The sequence below is a fragment of the Trichosurus vulpecula genome, chromosome 4 (genome assembly GCF_011100635.1).
Source record: "Trichosurus vulpecula isolate mTriVul1 chromosome 4, mTriVul1.pri, whole genome shotgun sequence".
Classification (NCBI taxonomy): domain Eukaryota; kingdom Metazoa; phylum Chordata; class Mammalia; order Diprotodontia; family Phalangeridae; genus Trichosurus; species Trichosurus vulpecula.
In genome coordinates, this window is record NC_050576.1 from 55099841 (window position 1) to 55119761 (window position 19921).

General features: G+C 45.4%; 1 protein-coding gene across 2 annotated transcripts in view; it reads left to right on the top strand.

The window, feature by feature from the left end:
• The window catches only part of LOC118846264 (nitric oxide synthase 1 adaptor protein), a 392781-nt gene extending 385053 nt beyond the window's left edge, over positions 1-7728 (top strand). For both annotated transcript variants that reach the window (XM_036754593.1, XM_036754594.1), the window contains exon 12: positions 3323-7728. In XM_036754593.1, coding sequence (XP_036610488.1) covers positions 3323-3833 — 511 coding nt within the window. In that variant the 3' untranslated portion in view covers positions 3834-7728. The remainder of the gene's footprint in view (positions 1-3322) is intronic.
• The last annotated feature ends 12193 nt before the right edge of the window (positions 7729-19921 follow it).

The following is a 19921-nucleotide window of genomic DNA, read 5'->3' on the forward strand; positions in this document are numbered from 1 at the left end:
TTTTAGTGCCTACTGTATAATTTGTCTGGGTCAGGGGACTTGAATTCACTCTTTCTCCCCCTCCCCTCATAAATCCTTTCCTCCTTCAAATTTTCCTGTCTCTAGTAAGGTCACCACCATCTCCCAAGACTATCCAAGTTTATCACCTCAGAATTATCTTTGACTCATCCCTCCCCTTCATTCTCCTTCTCCAATCAGGTGGCAAGTCCTCTTCATCCCCTTCTTTCCATTCACACAACCCCATTCTTGGTCTAAAATCCTTTCCCTGTCCACCTTAATCTTGGGCAGCTAGGTGGTGCAGTAGTTAGAGGGTGGAACCTAGAGTCAGGAAGACCCCAGTTCAAATTTGACCTCCAAGACTTATCAGCTGTGTGGCCTTGGAGTAAAGGTCATTTTACCTCTTAGTAGATATTCTGCAAACATTCAGGTGCTTACACATGAAAATCTGTCTTGGCTTCTTTTCCCAACTTTGTTCCTGGTAGTTCAAAAAATATTGGTTTACAGTATAGCAATCAGGCTTGCATTCACCCCTTCATAACCCCTGTGTATAGTACTACTTTTGTTTTGTTGTTATTGTTGCTTTAAATCACTTGACGTCCTGGGTCTCCTGGCAAATGAGGGAATGCAGAAAGAAATTTCCCTAAAGGGAGCTTCACTTCTGCTGGTTAGTATTGATTTTCAAAGAGGATGCTAATAGATTTGCTGCACTCGGCCTCCATCAGGCCATCTGGAATATCGCATTCATTTGTGGGCACCCCTGTTGTAGGAAAAACATTGGTAAGCTGGCAGATGTCCTGAGGAATACTCTCGGGATAGTTAAGGGTCTTAAGTTCATGTCATATAAGGAGTGGTCGAAGGAACTGGGGTGTTCATCCTAGAGAAGACAAGATGTAGAGGAGGCATGATTGCTGATTTTCAATGGGTGTCATTACACTTGTCCATTTAGTTCACAAGGCCAGAACTAGGAGCAGTGGATAGAGAGGCACAGTTAAGGCTTCCTATAAAGAAATACTTCCTAATCATTAGCACTTACCAGAATTAGAATGGGCCACCTCAGGAGGCAGTGGGTTTCCTTGATGGGAATATGCGAGCGAAGGGCCAACAAACACTTAGTTCCATCAAGGAGGGTGTTATATTTTAGCTGTGGTTTAGACTGGATGCTTCCTCATTCTGTGATTCTCAGAGAGTCCCACTGTAATCTGCACTGGTTTTGTGTTCAGTTCTAGGCAACATATTTTAGAAAGGACATTGATAAACTGGAGACAATCCAGAGGAGAGGGTGACCAGGATGGTGAGACAGAGGATTTGATCAATGAGACAAAAGTCATTAGAAATACCTGGAAATGTATAGCATGGAAGAGGGAACGCTTAGGGGTAGCTAACTTTGAATATCCAAAAATTTGCTATGTGGAAGTAGGGCAAGATTTGTTTTTACTAGGAACAATGGATTGAAGTTGCAGAGAGGTGGATTTTAGCTCTATATAAAGAAAAAAACTTGCTAACAATTAAGCTCTCCAAAAGTGAAAGGGATAACCTTTGAAGACTCCACTTGGAGTCTTGATAGGAGGCTGTATGACCCCTTGTTGGGGACATTGTCGATGAATACTTATTCACTTACAAATCTGCATAATCACTGACTTCTATTCCAACTCTGAGCTTTTCTGAGCCTAAGCAGCCTCTGAATTATAGATTTATTTTTATTCAGATTCCCTCCCCACTCTCTCCCCAAGAGGAGGGCAGGAATTCTTACTCAATTCCCAGATAGTCTCCATGTGCCTTCTTCCTCTGGGTCACCATGCCCCAACTCATCCCTTTGGGTGTCCGTGGTTTCACTGGCATCATCAGTAAGATTCTCCTTATTCATTGTGAACTTGCCAATGCTGCTAGAGGTTGTTTTTGGGTGGGTTCTGGCCCACTTGTAATTCTCCAAGTACAGTGGTCCCTCCAGGGTCACATAGCCACCATATGTCAGAGATTGAACTTGAACCCAGAACTGACGTGGCTTTGAGGATAGCTCACTCTCTGTTGGACCACATTGTCTTAAGTTGGGCGGCACGTTGGGGTCATGCTGAACAGAAGTGCTCAGGGGACATGCCTTGAGTGCAAGTTTGGCTCATGGGGCAGAGCAGGCCAGTGCGGTCTGAAGCAAAGAGTATATAAGGGGGAGTAATAGGAGATAAGATTGGAAAGCTAGGTTGGCACCAAGAGCTTTGAATTCCAAGGAGAGGAGGAGCTTGAAATTTACTCTGGGCTGCAGGAAGCCACAGAAGATTTTGGAATAGACAAGTGACCTGGCCAGATTTGTACATTAAAAAAGGTTCTTCTGGCAGGGGTATGCAGAATGGATCGCAGGAGGAAGAGAATAATAGCTCACAATTATATAAACAAGGGTCTCCATTTCCATATATGTAAAATGAGGATTCGATTTCTAAGGACCTCTTCATTTCTGAATCCTGTGATTCTCAGGGCTTTTCTCACAAAAACTTCCCTGGGTAGATAGTGGAATTGTTATCTCTGTTTTAGAGGTGAGGGGACAGGGAGCTGGGGTTCAGAATGTTAAGTCACTGGCTGTGTTGGTAGGCAAAATGGGCTCTTAGCACTCAGTTCAACCAAGTGCCCTTGAAGAGTTTGGCTTTTGTTTCCTTTGATTAATTCAGTGTATTTCATTGAGTCTTATAGGTGCTAAGTCCCAGGCCCAAACCCCTATTAGGCGCTGAGCCTATGTGAGTGTGAAGCAACCAGGGTACTAAGGGGAGGTGCTAACTCAAGAGCCAAATATAGGAGCCTAAGTTCTGGTCATTCAGATGACGTTTGATGACGTCTGAAATGGAATAAAAAGAGAAGACAGAGCCATTTGCGCTGGGTTCTCACTCTTGGTGGTACGCGCTGATGCAGAGACTCCGGGAAGCTGAAGCTAAGAGCCCTCCAGCTCGTAAACCCAGATGTTGGGACTTTGTCAATCTCTGGTAACTATGTATTGGGATTGGAAACAGTCAAGGTCTGTCTGTTGATGTTTGCACTTTGTTTGTATTTGCTCTGAAGTTCAGGATGCTGGCTTTTTCCCCTGAACTAAGTGAGTGATATTTGTATGCTGAATTAAAATAAGCTTGTTAACACCTTAACATTGCTTTCCCTAGTGAAGCAGATCAAAAGAACCTGGGCTTTTGCAGCATGCTGGTAGCGTTCTTGTTGTTGGGGTTGTGTTGGTTTTTCACCCCCACAACAGCTGCTAGCCAGATTGTTGAAACACTTGCCAGACATCACACACTAGTAAGTTAAAAGATTTATTGAAAACACATCTTTATTATTGTTTTCCTTGTAGGTCAGCTCTGTTGGAAGCATTCCCCCGCCTTGATCCACCTCCTCCTGTGACCAGGAAGCGCACTCCTCGGGCCCTGAAGAGCCCCCAAGACATGCTGATTTCACCCCAGCCTGTTGTGAGCAGCCTGGAATATGGGGCGGAGCTGTTGGCTGGGCCACCCCCAGAGCCAGCTTCCACGGTGCCCAGCCTAGGAGAGTTGGTCTCCGATGACAGCCTGGGACCAGAGGGTTCCACGGAGATGGTGCCAGGGAGCGAGACCCTGCCCAATGGAGAGGGCCCCTTGTCAGTACCAGACCTCATCCACAAGGACACTCAGAGTGATTTCAAGCTGAGGACGACTGAGTGGAGAAGGGCCTCCTCCCCGAGCCTCACTGAAAAAAATGGCCTCAAACTCAGTCTGGGTCCTATTGGCCTGACTGAGTCCCAGGAAGATGGCAGCCCTCCACCTCGGGCAAGGACCGCCAGCCTTGACAATGAAGGACCTCACCCAGACCTACTGTCCTTCGAGTAGATCTTCCAGCCCCTCTCCCCCTAAAGGAGCACCACGGTCCCTCCTCTAAATTTGGGAAAAGACATCCTTGCCTTCTTTTTCCACTGTCCAGGGAGGTCCTGTCTCAGACTCCCTCTCCCCCTTTTAACCACCACACTTGAAGACACTATCAGGTTTCCAGGTTGAGGCCCTGCCTTAGCCCAGGAGCTCCCAGTCCTGAGTAGCCTCCTAGTAGTAGCTTTGCTTGTGTCTAGATGATTTTTCTCTCCTGGGGAGGGGGAAGGAAAGGGGAGGGTAACTCCTGTCACATTGTAGTCCCCCTCACTTCCTTGGTGTCTCCCCAATGCTATTCCGTGCCCATTTGTCCTCTGCTGCACCCACACACAGTTGGGCTGATGATGCAGGTCTGGTTTCACTTTGATTTATAAGTGATACTTAATAAAAAGTCCTGTTGATGCTGGCAGTAACCCTCAGGAACATGCTGGCCACACTTCATTCTTCTGATAAATACACAAGCCCCCCGGGTGATGAGACCATCTTTAGAATTCTGTCTCTGGAATGCAGCTCTCTTCTCTGCTGGAGACTTGGGTTCCTCTCCTCCACTCCCCTCTGGTGATGGGGTCTCCCATTTCCTGCCTTGATCTCCATGGGCAGCCTGGGAATTCCCTCAGGGCTCAATCCATCTTGGGAGAGGGGGTTCTCGCTGGACTGAAGCAATCACGTCAATGCAGGCAATGATTGGTTTGGCTTGATGATGGCTCTGCTTGCCTTGAAAGCCATACAGAGCAGCCTGAGCCCCAGTGAGAAGGTAGCCTTAGGTGTGGATCTATGGTGAGCCCATAAGTCCACTCTCTGCTCATAATCTCTGTTCTCTTTGTTCAAGTAGGAAGAGAAGGAAGCTGGGAAAGTTGTGTGCTAAGTTTGAGCAGCCTCTGAGCTGCCTGCCCTATTCAGCATACCACTCTTCACAAGGGACAGCAAATCATCAACTGAGGTCTTCCTGGGGTCCCATATTGAAGTAGGCCCTGAAAATGCCCCTAACTAAAGTTGCTCGGTTTCTTCCTTTCTTCCTTCCCTGTGGGCCCTTCCAGCTTAGCCAGGATGATTAATTGGAAACTTTATCCCACCACCTACCCTTTAAGCTGTCCCCATGAAGGAAGATAGCACCTACCTCCCCAGGTGAATGAAGGCAGAGCTGAGCTGGCCCTGGAGGGAATGAGCTCTTTTTGAATTCCTTTTTTGGTGAAGAGGTTTGGCATCCAAGGAACTGACTTGAGGAGGTTCTGTGATGGCCAAACCCTTTGAACTATATGTGTCCAAAGGTGGTAGAAAGAATGGGGTTGGTTACTAGGACCAAGAACCATGGAAGGAGTGTCAGGAGAGCTTTTCAGCACTTCTGGAATTGGCCTCATACTGATATGACATGCCTGAAAGGATATGAACCTAGAGTTGGGTCTAAGTAAGTGTGTACACATACATTTTGAGAATCAAAGGAGAGGGTACAGTATGTGAAAGGAGGATTGGAGTGAGATATGAGAGAGATGGAAAGTCATTAATAGTGTGGTTTTATCCCCTGCCAAACTACTTTTAACCAAGGAGAAGGTCCTATGGCAAATGCTGGCACCCCTAGAGTCCTGCTTTGTCCATAGAAGGGTACCAGGCCTGCTCTTGTCTTCGCTCTGATTCCTCAGGGCCTTTACCTCACACTTTCCACCTGCTTGCAGGACCCACCGAGGCTATCCCTGGTTATCCAGCTCCCCCTTCTGAGTTTATAATCCATTGTTTGTTCCTGTTTTCCACCAGGAGCCTTGGGGTGCTGCCTTCCTGTGGCCAAGAGACTGTGTAAGGGGGTGAGCCCAAGCCAGGCAGCATGCACATCGAGAAGAGACCAGGCCTCCTTCAGGAGGAGGGCTTCATTTCCTAGGGAGGGGCCTGGGTAGGATTCACATCCTGAGAGGAGGCAGCTTTCTGGGAACCTTCCAAGCTAGCCTAGTTCTCCCTCCTGTCTGTTCCTGTGCTGAGATTCCTCTTCCCTCTACCTTTGCTTTTCATCTGCCTCTACGGCTGACTTTCTAGAAGGAGTCGAGGGATGGATGAAGCCTTGTTCTTTGCTGCCCCCCAGGTGCCACCTCTCGCTTTATAGGCACAGAGCTCTGGAAGTTTGGAAGCTATTGGATGCATCCCTGAGGAGTGGGCTGCCTCTCATTCTGTCTTTGCCACCATCAGCAGTGATCTCTCATCACTCTCTCTGCCCTTCTACCCAAATCAGGATGGGCTTCCCCCATTCCTGTATAGACCTCATCTCTATCTCCTCAGAAGAGTGGTCCTGGACCTTCTATTGGACATTCGAGGCATTGTGATGGCTATCGGAGAGTACCAGAGAGAATCCAGACACCCAGAGCATGGCCTTTTTTAGCCCCAAAGTGTCACAGGAATGAGGTGTGACCAGACCACTAAGCAGAGCAGACCCTGGCATGTGGTCTTCCTGATGACTTGAGGTTTCCCAAGATAACTCAGGGTTCTGTGTTTGTGGTAAGGAGACTGTAGATCTGTACCTGAAGGGTGCTCTCAAGATGAGCCTTGGCCCTCCATGCCAGGAGCTAGGCTTGCATTTCTGAGAAATAAAGCAATTTACCTCAGGTGATCTCCCTGTCACCTTGGCCCTATATCTCTCCAGAGATCATGGTAGTACAGGCCATGGATACTGATTTGGATTCTTTTGGCAACTATGCCCCTCACCTTTCATCCATTCCAAAGCTGTTGTCATTAGCCACAGAGCGACTGCTCTGATGTTCCCAGGTCTGGACCAGAGCCTAACCCACTTGGGGTTGGTTGGTCTTTGTCTTCAATTGTCACTAAAGTCATTACAGGGTTCCCACATAAGTATATCCATGGAATTAATGAAGCTAGGCTTCTCCAATTTCTATTCAGTCTCTCAGTGCTCTCTGTCCTCTCCCCACATCTCCCTTGCAAAACAGGGTGTTCTATCTACCTCACCAAGACCCTCAGAAGCTAAAGTCTGGGACCTGCAGGTTCTCTCTTGAAGGATCAATCATGTCTAGTCTGAACAATGACTTTAAAACTTCCAATCATGAAGAGAGACATTTAGGCCATGTTGCCTTGTCTACCCAAATTACCAAATGATTTCCCGGACCCACCTCAGTCATCCGCCATCCAAGGAGTTAAGTTAATGCAAGTCACTAATGCAGCCAGTGGCCTCCTTTGGGCAGCTTTGGAAGCCCAACTTCTCAGGAAGGGAGGGTGAACTAGAGAGAAGGGGAAGGTTGGAAAGGGACATCTCAACTCTCCAAAAGTGAAGAGAGATAAGAGATGGCTTATTTTCTTTCTCCATCACTCCCCTACACCCACTTTGGTCTGCATATCCAGATATATATGCCCTGGTCTGTAGAGACCAGATGGAGAGCTTTCAAAAACCTGGAAACATTTCTGACATGAGAGCTTTTCCAAGCATCACCTGTGTGACGTAGACCATCAGAACTAGAAGGGTGTTGGAGCTCCTCTGGTCCCATCCCTTTGTTTTGCAGATGAGCAAATGAGCCCAGAGAGAGGAAGGGGAGGTGGCAGAGCTAGTCAATGGCAGAGCCAAGATTGGATTCCGGAGGGACTCCAAGACGGAGCAGTCTTTCCACTATGACGCATTGCACAGATGGAAATGTATATGTATATTGCTCATGTGGAAGCATATGTATATGTGTTATATATGTGGATATCTAGACAGACGTGTATCCAGTCTTTTTAATGAATGGAGGTGGGTGGGAATCTTTGGTTGGATTCAGTTGTAGGGAGGAAGAAAAATATCAGATTTATTGTTTTTATAGAGTCTATATTTTTAGGAATTTTCTGTAGAAAGCAGCTGATTGCACAATAAAAGGGTTTGGTTGTTTTTTTCCTGACAGTGATGGATCTGGCTTGTTTCTTTCAGCAATGGGGGAAGCTAATCTGGTGGGGCATAACGGCATTTTCCATTCTCAGGGGGCAGGCATAGTAAGGAAAATGAAGAAGGCAATAATCCATTGCTCCCTCATTCACAAGCAAGGTGAGAGTCTTATGGGATACCCCATGGTTCATCATTTCAATGAGGTCATTCTGAGAGTTCTCTTTCTTCTTCCCCCAGTGATCTCATAGGACCACAGATCTACACTTGGAGGGCAACTTAGAGATCATCTAGCTTAACCCTCTGATTTTTTTTTAATTCTGAACTTAACACCAAGTAAGGTGAGCATTTCCATATATAAAGCAGGGCACAGAAAGATTGCGCTTGGAGCCACAAAGCTTTTATGTGTGCAGCTTTTCCTCCAACTACACAAAGTTCATGTTATTTCCAAAGCTCTCCTCTACTTCTGTATCTCTCACAAACCTTCCTTCTGTTTTCTTCTGTGCATTTTTAAAAAATGCCTCAATGACCCTCTCTTCTTTCTCCCCATTTTGGTAACCCTATAACCAGCTAGAGCCCATTCACTCTCCCACACAAAACTTGGGGAAAAAACCTGCATAATAAATATTCCTAAATGGGCAAAACAAATCCCCACATTAGCCACGACCAAAAACTTGTATCTCATCATGAACCTTGGGTTCTTCACCTCTTTTTCAGGAGGTGGGCAGTGTGTTCCATCAGAAGCCCTCTGGAATCATCTACCCTCTCACTTTATGTATGAAACTGAGGCCCAAAGGAATGAAATGACTTTCACAAGGTCAACACAGCTAAAGAAAGAGCACGGGTTTCAACTTAGGAGCTGCCCTCTCCACTGTACCACTCTGCCTCCCAATCCTCATCAGTTAGGTGTGAGACGACTGGTCCCTGTCCTGGTAGAGGTTATTATATATGAGGTGAGGCCGACAGCTTGATCCTATTTTTTTTAATTCAATTTTATTTTCAGTTCCGAATTTCCTCATCCATTAAGAAAGCAAGAAAAAAAAATTTATCAAAAATTATAGCCAAGCAAAACAAATTTTCACATTAGTCATGTCCAAATATATATGTATGTATACATGTGGATAGATAGATAGATAGGGAGAGAGGGAGAAAGAGAGAGAGAGAGAGAGAGAGAGAGAGAGAGAGAGAGAGAGAGAGATTCATGATGAGTCTCTGGAGCTGTGGTTGGTTCTCCATTGTGTTGCTGATCCTACTTTTCTGTGTTTCCTCTTCCCCATTGCACTGGGTTATCCTGTGCCTTCGCAGGCCTAACAAAGAGGGAGAGAACAGTTTGACATCTGGGTCTTCAGGATCTGTTCTCCATGCCTGCAGATGGGAGCCATGGCTGTGAGGAAGAAAGAGGATGTAGGAAGGGATCAATGGTTTGAAGCCTCCATGTCCTAATATTACCCCAGCCCTGCTTCAGATACTGTCCTTAAGGGGCACTCTAGTCATAGCTGGCCAACCCTTTAATCATACTTTCTTGAAAAGAAGGGAAAAAAAGGGAAGGAGCAGAGAAAGAAGAGGCATCGAGGCTCAGCCTATTCACAGTGAGCATTTATAAAGGGAACGGGAAAAGGCCATGTTGGGGCAGGCCCCAGATGTTCCTGGGTCTGATCCAGTTGAGTGACCCTACAGTCATGAGCATGGGAAAACCCAGCCCCAATCAAGTTGATCTGAGGCAGTCCTTAATGGGTCTTTGGCCTTTCCCCCCCCCCCCCATTTGATTACGGAGAAGGCATTGAGCTCTACTATAGAATGATACCATGCCCTACCACGTTGTGGGACCAGCCAGCCCAAGGAAGCCAAAATCACCCCAAAGACCAAATCAATTCACCCCACTGCACATCCATGGGGGAAGAAAGAGGGTAAGACAATCGTTTACAGAAAGAGCTGCTGTTGTGCCAGCATGGGCATGTTCCTTGGGAGACCTGCCAGTCACCTGTGGGACCTGTGGGCTGGTCTCAGGCTTCACGGCTTTGGTCATTCTGTTTACACAATGCTGGTGGTCCTGTATTTTTGGTAAACACAAACACACACACAGACACACACACACACACACAGAGACACACACATTTTCATTCTCTTCCTCCTCTCTCCCCCTTCCATTTCTTCATCATTACCACAGCTTTGGACTGACATCCAGTATGAAACCATCACAGCATGCCAGTTTGTTTGAAGAAAATGAGGAGAGAGAGAGAGAGCAAAGGAGGGTATATAATGGTTGCATTTTCATGTTTGCTGCTTTTCCAGGGTGTGTGGGCAGGGGAGGCTGTAGAAGGAGCCCTGATTAGGGGACATCCAGCCCCCCCACCCCGAGGGCCTGACAAATGACTACAATCCATGGTATAGTTTGCTGATGGGGAGATCTTAAGGGATACTCCCCCACCCTCAAATTCGAGGCAGCTCTAGGACCTCTGGGGCTATAGACTTCCATGTAGCATGTTTCAAAGGACCCAGTCACTCCTGAGACCACTGCTCTGGACCCGGCCATCTCAAGGTCTGGTCAGCTCAGCTTGGGCCCTCTCTGCCTTCAAAATCCTCTGGAAGCCAGTTAGTCCTTGATCCCCTCTTTGTGCCAAGATCTCAGAAAGTCATCATGAGGCATCACAGTGGTTTAGATTATAGGCTCAGACCATATGATGAGCAGTTAAAGGAACTGGAGCTGTTCAGTTTTAAGAAGAAAAGACCCAGGAGAGATGTGATTGCTGTCTTCTAGTATCTAAAGGGTGATCAGGTGGAATAAAGATTCAATTTGTCCTTTTGGCTTTATTGGGGGGAGGGGAGCGGGGGGGGGGGGGGGGGGCAGTCAACTGAGAGCAACAGCCGAAAGTAATTGTGAAGGAGGTGATTTTAGACCCGCCCTCTCCTCCCTCCACACCCAGAGTGTCTTGAATTTCCCAGACAAGAGGGTATGACTTGGTAATGACTGGAAGGCTTATTGGCACAAGCTCCAGGCCTTCCTATAGCTCAAGGGCATGGCAGCCTGTCTTACACCAAGCTGGCTGTGAAATCTTTGCTTTGGTTACCAGGAGGTAAGGGACTCTTATGAGGGATGTTTAGCTGTTTTTCTGCTGTGGGTACTTACCTCCCCTTATAGATACATGCCCTCAAAACCACATATCTTCCTTCTACTCCATCCATATTGTGTGTGTCTTCCTCTCTGTCTCTGCCTGTGTGCGTGTGTATCTGTGTCTGTCTGTCTTTCTGTCTGTCTCTGTCTTTCTCTCTCTGCTCTATTAGGGAACAAGGGAAAGGCATAAGCATTTATACACCACCCACTATGTGCCAGCACTGTTCTAATGACTTTACAACTATCTCATTTCATCCTCATGACAACTCAGCAAGGTACGTGCTATTATCCCCAATTTGCAGTTGAAGAAACTGAGGCAGGCTGAGATTTAGTGACTTGCTCAGGGTCACACAGCTAATAAGTGAGGCTGCATTTGAACTCAGGCACTCCTGACGCCAGGCCCAGTACTCTATCCATTGCATCACCTAATTAGCCAATGACAAGATTATACGGTGCTTAAAGTTTACAAAGCATGTTCCTCATAATAACTAGGGGTGGGGTAGATAGTACAAGTATATGCATTTTATGTTTTAGGAGACACAGAGTCCACACAGATGGTTGCACTGGAATAAAAACCTAACTTTTCAATAACTCCAATTCCTATGCCCTTCACGCCTGGCATCTTAGCTTTTTCTTTGCCCATAAGAAAACCTGCTCTGAAGATTTCAAGTTAACTTGGCCAGAAACAACATCAGTAGGAAACCCCCTCCTCCCATTCCTACCCTTACCTCACAGGGCAGGGGCACCCCTGCCGCTGGCGCAGCTTCAAACAGTGGAAGTCCAGAGTTATAACCCCTGACTTTCCTTCTAATGAGAAAATTCCTCCTACTCTGGTATCCAGGACCGCTCCCTCCAGTGACACAAATCCTCTTTATCTTCAGCTGTTACCTCGGCCCGGACAGGCTGGAAGAGCCCCTCCATGGAAGCCCATCATCTGCTTATTCACCAAAAATGCTCTCAAGGAGGTATTAATGCCCCAGGTCAGGCATGCCAGGCAAGATTCCCCCCTCGTGGGAGCTGCCCGTGGAATCTGTTGGGTTACACAGAGAAGGAGCTGGTGCCAGTGTTTCTCCCTCTGAATAGATAAATACAAAATAAATAACTACCCCACATTCTGCAACGATCTTTTTTTTCTTTGACTGTGTTTATCCAGTCAGCTGTCTCTAATGCCATCTGCTAGCTACCCAGTTTCTTAAAGCATCTTCCAATTCATTTGCCACCTTCTCATTTTTGAACTGGTATGTTTATGAGGTAGCTCCCCGAGACAGAATTAAATTGCCAACAAAGTGAAACAATCTTCCTAGCTAAAAGGAGAGAAGAAAGAAGGCAGGGAGTGTTCCCACAAGCCAATGAAAGCCTTTCACTGGGGAGCATGTTAGTACCTCCCAGACCACCCAATTAATGAGTTCTGCCAGGTTCTCAAGCTGGGGAGGTTCCTGAGCCAGGACCGGGGTGGAAGTTGATTAAAGTAGATCCCTAAAGCACTGATTTTAAAGTTTCACCACAATCCTCTATGGAACATGGTAATCCTCTATTCCACAATGGCCTTTCCCTGATCCTGGTGCCAAGAGACAGCATAGTGCTTAGGTTCATAGGCCCAAGCAATAAGAAAGTCATTTGAAGGAACCAAGGATGTTTATCCTGGAGAAGAAATGGCTTAGGGGAGACACAACAGCCATCTTCAAGTGTCTGGAGGGTTGTGAAATGAAAGAGGGATTAAATTTATTAATCACCCCTCTCCCCACCAGGGAAGAAGAAGGGACAGTAGATGTGGTTACCAAGAGGTAGATTTAGGATTGATGTCAGGAAAACGTTTTCTACCAATCTGTAGCAATCCAAAAGTGAGATGGGTTGCCAGGAGAAGTAGTGGGTTCCTGTTCTCCAGCAAAGCTTGGATAACTACGTGTCCAGGGATGTTGTAGAGATCCTTCTAGCCTATGTCTTGGACCAGACAGCTGCTGAGGTCCCTTCACTCTTTTAAATACTGTGATTCTGGCTTAGAGCTGGAAGAGACAGTAGAGGTCAGGTTCTATAACTGCCTCATTTTACAGCTAAGAAAACCAAGGCCCAGAGAAATTAAGGATGTGCTCCCAGGTCATAAAAAGTACTGAAAGAAAGAGCATTGTACCTAGAGTAAGGAGATGTAGATTCAAATCTGGACCAACATATGGACTAGTTTGGGTAACTGTGAGCAAGTTGCTTTATCTCCAAGCCTCAGTTTATGCATCTGTAAAATGGGGCTAACCATACAGTGCCTACTGCACAGGGTTGTTTTGAGGAAGTAATTGTTAACCTACGAATGTGAGGTGTTGCTTTATTTTATCAAAGGAGCCCACCTGTGTCTTCCTGTCTTCATTCCTGTTCCCAGGTACTCCTAATTCGGACTACTCAGAAAATATCTTTCCTCACAGACCAGGCAAATTCTAGGAGGTTTGTTAGATCATGGAGTAAAATCTCCATAGCATAGGACCTGGAATGTATGTAGAGTGGGGGTTAGGTCAGCCAGGACTCTACCTCACAAACATACACACCCCCCACCTTTCAATCAACAAAGTCTTATTGAACATCAACTTTGTGCCCAGCTAAGTGCTGTGGAGGACATGAAAAAACCAGAAGTCATAGTTTCTGCTCCCTACGAACACATAGTCCATTTGGGGAGCTGGGCAGCCAAGGGGTGCAGTGGATAGAGTGCCGGGCATGGAGTCAAGAAGAGGTACAGCCAGAGGACTTTATTTCTGATCCAAGTTCCTTAAGTGGTATTGACTCAGCTGAGGATAGCCTCCCAGAGGCATCTCCCTGTTCCAATGAACCTGGAGTTGAGAAGGCCTGAGTTCAAATCCAGCCTCAGAAATGGCCTTGCTGTGTGACCCTGGGCAAGTCATGTTAACTTCTGTCTGCTTCAGTAAAATGCAGACAAAAAGGCATCTCTCTCACAGGATTTTTATGAGGCTCAAATGAGATAATATCTGGAAAGTGCTTAGCACAGCATCTGGCACATATAGGAGTTGCTTAATAAATTTCTGTGTCTTTACCCTAAAGAGGTATATCCAGTATTTCCACTCCCCCATGCCCCACCATGTTTTATCTAGTTGTCTACGTGGATGTTAAAGTGGACACCTGTGCTCAGAACCCAGAGAGACACAAGGCACCACTAAGCAGGGTTGGTAGGCTGATGGGCCAAGCTACACCCAGAGTTCCTTTTTACAGTTTCCTATGAATAAGTCATTGCTTTTGCTTAGCTCAGATAGCAGGTTGGCACTTGTCCAAATCAGAACTGATGAAGGGTCTGCCTATTCGATGAGCTGGAAATGGACTAATCATTCCATGCTGTGAAAATGGCAGCTACACGGCTATGCCTCAGTATAGCCCCTGGGAGGAGTGTGGGAGGACCACAGAGCACAGAGGAGGCCCCAAGCTGATCTTCCACTGAGTTGTGAGCAGGGTATTAAGGAAAAAGGCAGGACTACCCCAGGGAGTGAAAATGTTTTCTAAAGGCTTATAGCCTTAGAGTCTGTACCATGTAAGTTATCACTTGGTTACACCTTTTGTTTAGACATTTTTCAGTCATGTCTGACTCTTGGTGACCTCACTTGGGGTTTTCTTGTCAAAGATACTGGAGCAGTTTGCCATTTCCTTCTCCAGCTCATTTTACACATGAGGAAACTGAGGCAAACAGACTTAAGTGATTTGCCCAGAGTCACACAGCTAATAAGTGTCTGAGGCCCCGTTTGAACTCAGGTCTTCCTGACTCCAGGCCCAAACTCTATTCACTTTGACACCTAGCCACCCAAATGTTTTTTATGTGACATTCCCATGAGATTATGAGCTCCTAGAGGGCAGGGACTATTTTTGTCTTTTATCCCCTAGGCTGGGCACAGGTCCTGGCACAAAGTAAGTACTTAATAAATAATTGTTGACTGACTGACTAGTCCAGCTTACCTGACAGCTGGCAGGGCCCTAGGAAATATTGCTCCTACCACAAATGGAAAGGATAACATTTTGAGCATACGTCAGTCATGTGTGCCTTAGTGTGAATAAATTTCGATTCAATCCAACATTGATTATCCACCATCTATGAGCAAGGCACCATGATGGGCCTTAAAGATTCAGGCACTAAAACCAAGCAGTCAACTGGGGCTTATATTTTGCTAGGGCAATATAACATATCCACAGATCAACGCAGGAAATCAAGGAGGGAAAGAACACTGGCAATGAAGAGGATCAAGGAATCCTTCCCAGAGGATGTGGCAGCAGAGCTAAGCTTTGGAGAAAGATAAGGATTTTGTGAAATAAGAGGATGAGGGGATGTATTCCAGGAATGAGATGAGAGGTTGCTGTGTGGATGAAAAAGAGACTCAGGAAGAGTGAGGCAAAGGAAGACATTGGAGGAGAGGAGATTGTGTTCAGAGATGGGAATTTCAGAGTTCAAAATACTCTAGGTGGTGGAGTATAGGCCATAGGGATGCCCCTGTGCATGGCCAGAGTAGACTCAAGGAGCATTTCAGATCCTTTCCTGAGAGCAAATTTAGATAAATGGAAGTGAGAGAAATTATGAAGGCAATAGGTGCCTGAGACAGGGATTGTGATGTCTGTCCTTTGGGAAAAGGGAGGCTAGAGGCACTGAGTCTGGCTCAACCTCCTAGCTGTTGCCAAGACCTGTCACTACCTCTCTCTTTCCCCTTCCCCCTCCCTCCTTCTCCCTTCCCCTTTTCCCCTTCTCTGTCATTTAATGCCCACTGAGCAACACTTTGAAGGAAGTTCATTATTCTATACACTAGAGGTGAGGAGAGAGTGTATTCCAGATACAGAGAGTCACAGCTATAAGTACTATGAAGAAAGCCAGTTCCTTGGAATGCAGAACTTATGCAGAGAATTGATAGGAAATAGGCCTGGAACATTAGGTAGGAGCCAGATTGTGGAGGGCTCTCAATGGATTTAAAGGAGTCGTCCCCAACCTCTATGTATATTTTATCCTACAGGTAAAAAGAGATCATTGGCGATTTTTCGGTAGGAAGAGTGGGAAGTGACTTGATCAGATCTGTGTTTAAAAAATGTCAATTAGGCCAACATATCCAAGAGAGATTGGATCTGGTCCCCTGCCATCTTTCTCAATGTCACCATAAGATCAAGGAAAAGGGAAAAGCATGAGGAGGAATTGAGTTCCTGTCCTGGCTCAACCCTTACTAGCTGGGTGACCCTTGGCAAGTCATTCAGCCTCGATTTGTTCATATGTAAAATGGGTATTAATAAGAGCACCTACTTCTCAGGGTAGCTGTGAAGACCAATCAAATGACATATGTCAAGTTCTTTGTAAACCTTAACACTATATATAAATGTTAGCTATTTTATGATGATCCTATGGCATTCTGCCTATCTACCTCTCTCAAAAAGGTGAACCTTTTGGAAGATCTCTGACTTTGAGATTAGGGTTTTTTTAAATTAGTTGGATATAATCCCTAGTAAGAAATAAATTCTAGTTACTCTTTCCTCCACCCCACTATGAGTGTTGATGAGAGTGGGAGGAGGTTGAGGGTGGGGAAAGGGAACACCAGGTAGTCTGGGTGGGGAGGCAAACATGACTTCCTCAGCTTTATCAAGGGCCTTCCTCCTCTCCCATTCAGTGCCCTTCTCTGTTCTAATGCACTTTCCTGAACATCTCACTCACAGAACTGCCAACAAGCCATAACTCCTCAAACAATCAACAATTCTGGCTTCTGGAACAAGCAGCAGAGACTTGCAAATAAATTTGGTAAATTGATATTGTAAATCTACACAATTTTGGGATGTGCAAATAATACAAGAAGTAATTAAGGTAAATGGAGCAGAAAGGGAAATTAGTTACTACAGTGGCCCACGAATGGGTATTAATTTCCTATTTTGACTAATTAGAAACATAACCAATGGACAAGTGACATCATCTCTTGGTATCCAGTTCATTTAAAGGAAACTCAAGGAAGGGAAGCCAGGTAGTAAAGTGAATGGAATGCCAGACTTGGAGTCAGGAAGACTCATCTTCATGAGTTCAAATCTGGCCTCAGAAACTTACTAGCTGTGTGACCCTGGGCAAGTTACTTAACCCTCATCCCTAAAATGAGCTGGAGAAGGAAATGGCAAGCCACTCCAGAATCTTTGCCAAGAAAACCATAAATGGGATCATGAAGAGTCAGACATGACTGAAAATTGACTGAACAACAATTGAAAAAGGAAGATGACCTCCCTGACCCCCAGCATATTGGGTAGATGGACCCGATCTGTTGTGGCAGAAAGAGAATGGCATTGTATTTTTCTCTTTTCTTGATATAAATAATGTCTTTAGAATAAGCCTCCATATCAGTGATCAATGGGCAGTCATACCTTCTGTCTATGTTTTGCTTCCTTTTGCCCTAGTTCTAATGGACCAAAAGACAAAGACTACCCTGTCTCAGACCCCAGAGACTAATGACACATTAGGAGATTAGAAATCTGAGATTCCTCTCCCCCAAAACTCCATAAACTGCCCTTAAGGTCAATGACGGATTAAGAATCCCAATATGTTTCCTATATGCTGTAAGTACCTGTGGGAAATAGCTCCCATTGAGAAGCCCACTTGTCCCATAGATACACACTTCTTTACGTGCCAACTGAGACTTCTCCCCCTGCCTGTGCTTGTAGGAATACAGTGATTAAAACTTTTACTGACTTGTATTCTCAATTGTAATACAAGGCTTTCTTGCCTTGACAGAGTCTCATGGAAATTATAGACAAGAATTGCACAGAATGAGTGGCTAAGGTTAGGTTGCTGAGGTAGCTCATGGTGCGGTGAATACAGCACTGAAACTGGAGTCAGGAGACCTGAGTGCAAATCTGGCCTCAGACACTTACCAGTTGTGTGACCCTTGGCAAATCACTTGCCCCATCTCTATCTCAGTTTCCTCAACTGTAAAATGGATATGATAATAATAACATCCATGGCCCAGGATTATTGTTAACAAATTATCAGTTGTTTATGCTTGTTGAAGAGATACAAATCACTTGTTTACCACCTTCTAACTTTCAGTGCTCTGAGGCAAAGCTGCCATAGCCTCTCCCTAGTTACAGTTCTGCCTGCCCTCACCTATGGGCTTGTCCCATAGGACAACTTCTCCAGTCCTGACTCTTCTTCTTTCTCAGCTAACTCAGTGTTGAGCTGACACATTGATTCCCTATAAAGTGTTCATGCTCAATAGTTCCAACCTGTGAGTATCTCCAGAGGCATTTGCATTGTAATAGGGACCTCTGAGAAATGTTCTTTCTACAGGAATTCATTGAATTTTTAAAAGATGCATAGTACATAGAGTTGTCCAATCCATATGTCCATACGACTTTGGGCAAGTCACTTAACTTTAATAAAATCTTAACCCAAAACTATGACTATAAGTGGGGGGATTTTCATCCCTTTCATAGGCATTAGAATATCACCAAATGGCAGTCTTGGAAGGGACCTCAGAAGCCAGTGAGTCACAAGATCATAGACTTAGAACTGAAAGTGACCTTAGATGTCATCTAGTTCAATACCTCATTTTACGTGTGAAGAAACTGGGGTCTATTGAGGTCAACGAACTTACCCAAGGTCACATAGTAAATGACAATACTGGTATCCAAACTCAGAGCCTCTGACTTCAAATCTAGTACTCTTTTCCACTTTGCTATGCTGCTGAATCCTCTCATTTTATAGACAGGTGCTAGGCCCCAGAGAGATAAAGTCTCTCGTCTAAGGTCTCACAAATAATAAAAAGCTGTGTCTTGAGCCCCTTTCCCTTCCTTTGGTCCTTCTCTTGATCCTTCCCTTGGTCCTGCCACTCTCTTCCCTGTTTTTCCCTTCCTTTGGTCCTTCCCTTCAACTTCCTTGGTCTTTCCCTTTCCTTCCTTTCCATTGGTCCTTCCCTTCTCTTCTTTGGCCCTTCCTTTCCATTGGCCTTTCTCTTCCCTTCTGCCCTCATGACCTCCTGCTTGGACAATTCAACAGTCTTTTGCTCGGTCTCTGTGCCTTATTTGTCTCTCCACTCCAATCCATCCTCCACTGAGCTATCAAACGTATCTTCCTAAAGAACAAATCTGACTATATCACACTCTTATTCGATAAACTCCAAAAGCTCCCTATTGCTTCCAGGATCAAATGTGACATCTCCTGGCTTTTAAAGCCCTCCATAACCTGGCTGTTTCTCTACCTTTCCAGTCTTCTTACACGTTATTTTCCTCTGTGGTCCATTAATGCTGACCTCCTTGCTGTTGCTTGAACAAGATGCTTCATCTCCAGACAGGAAGTGTTTTTACTGGCTGTCCCTCATATCTGGAATCTTGCCCCTTATCTCCTCCTTTTAACTTCCTTAGCTTCCTTCAAGTCTCAGCAAAAGATCCAATTTCTGCAAGAAGGCTTCCTCAGTCCTTAATCTTGGTACGTTCCCTCTGAGACTACCTTCAATATTTCCTGAATATGTCTTGCTCAAACATAATTGTTTGCATGCTGTCTCCCTCATAAACTCCTTGAGAACAAGGACTTTTTGCCTTTCTTTGCATCCCTAGCACTTAAGACAGTGTCTGGCACATAGTAGGTGCTCAATAAATGTTATTTAACTAGACTTAGCAGAGCTCTTAGAACCTGAATCAAAGTCTTCTGAGTCTTCGGAATCAGGTGGAAGGAAGCTAAACATTTCCAGTATTCTCACCCTTCAAATGATCCTAATACTAACCCACTAGCCCTGTCTCTATCACCAGAGCTTTAGCATTCATTTTGGAGGAACATCATTTGTTCATTCACCCTTTCATCCATCTCTAGTATTTAGAGCTAGAAGGGACTGGAGAAATAATCCAGTTCAGTCCCCCTCATTTCGCAGGTAAAGGAAGTTCATTAATTCGATAAGCATGAATTAAATATATTATAAATGACCTACTTCCATATACAAGCATGTTTGCCAGTTTAAATCCTCCGCTGTGCTTCTAGGGACCATCTACAAATACTTTCCTGAGGTTTGTCTGCCCTCCGATGGCTATGTCCTGGCATTGCCGTCTCCCATAACATTTCAGCAAAATGCCTGTAGTGCAGGAGTTGTTGCAACCTTTTTTTGAAGCACACTTGCATCTTGT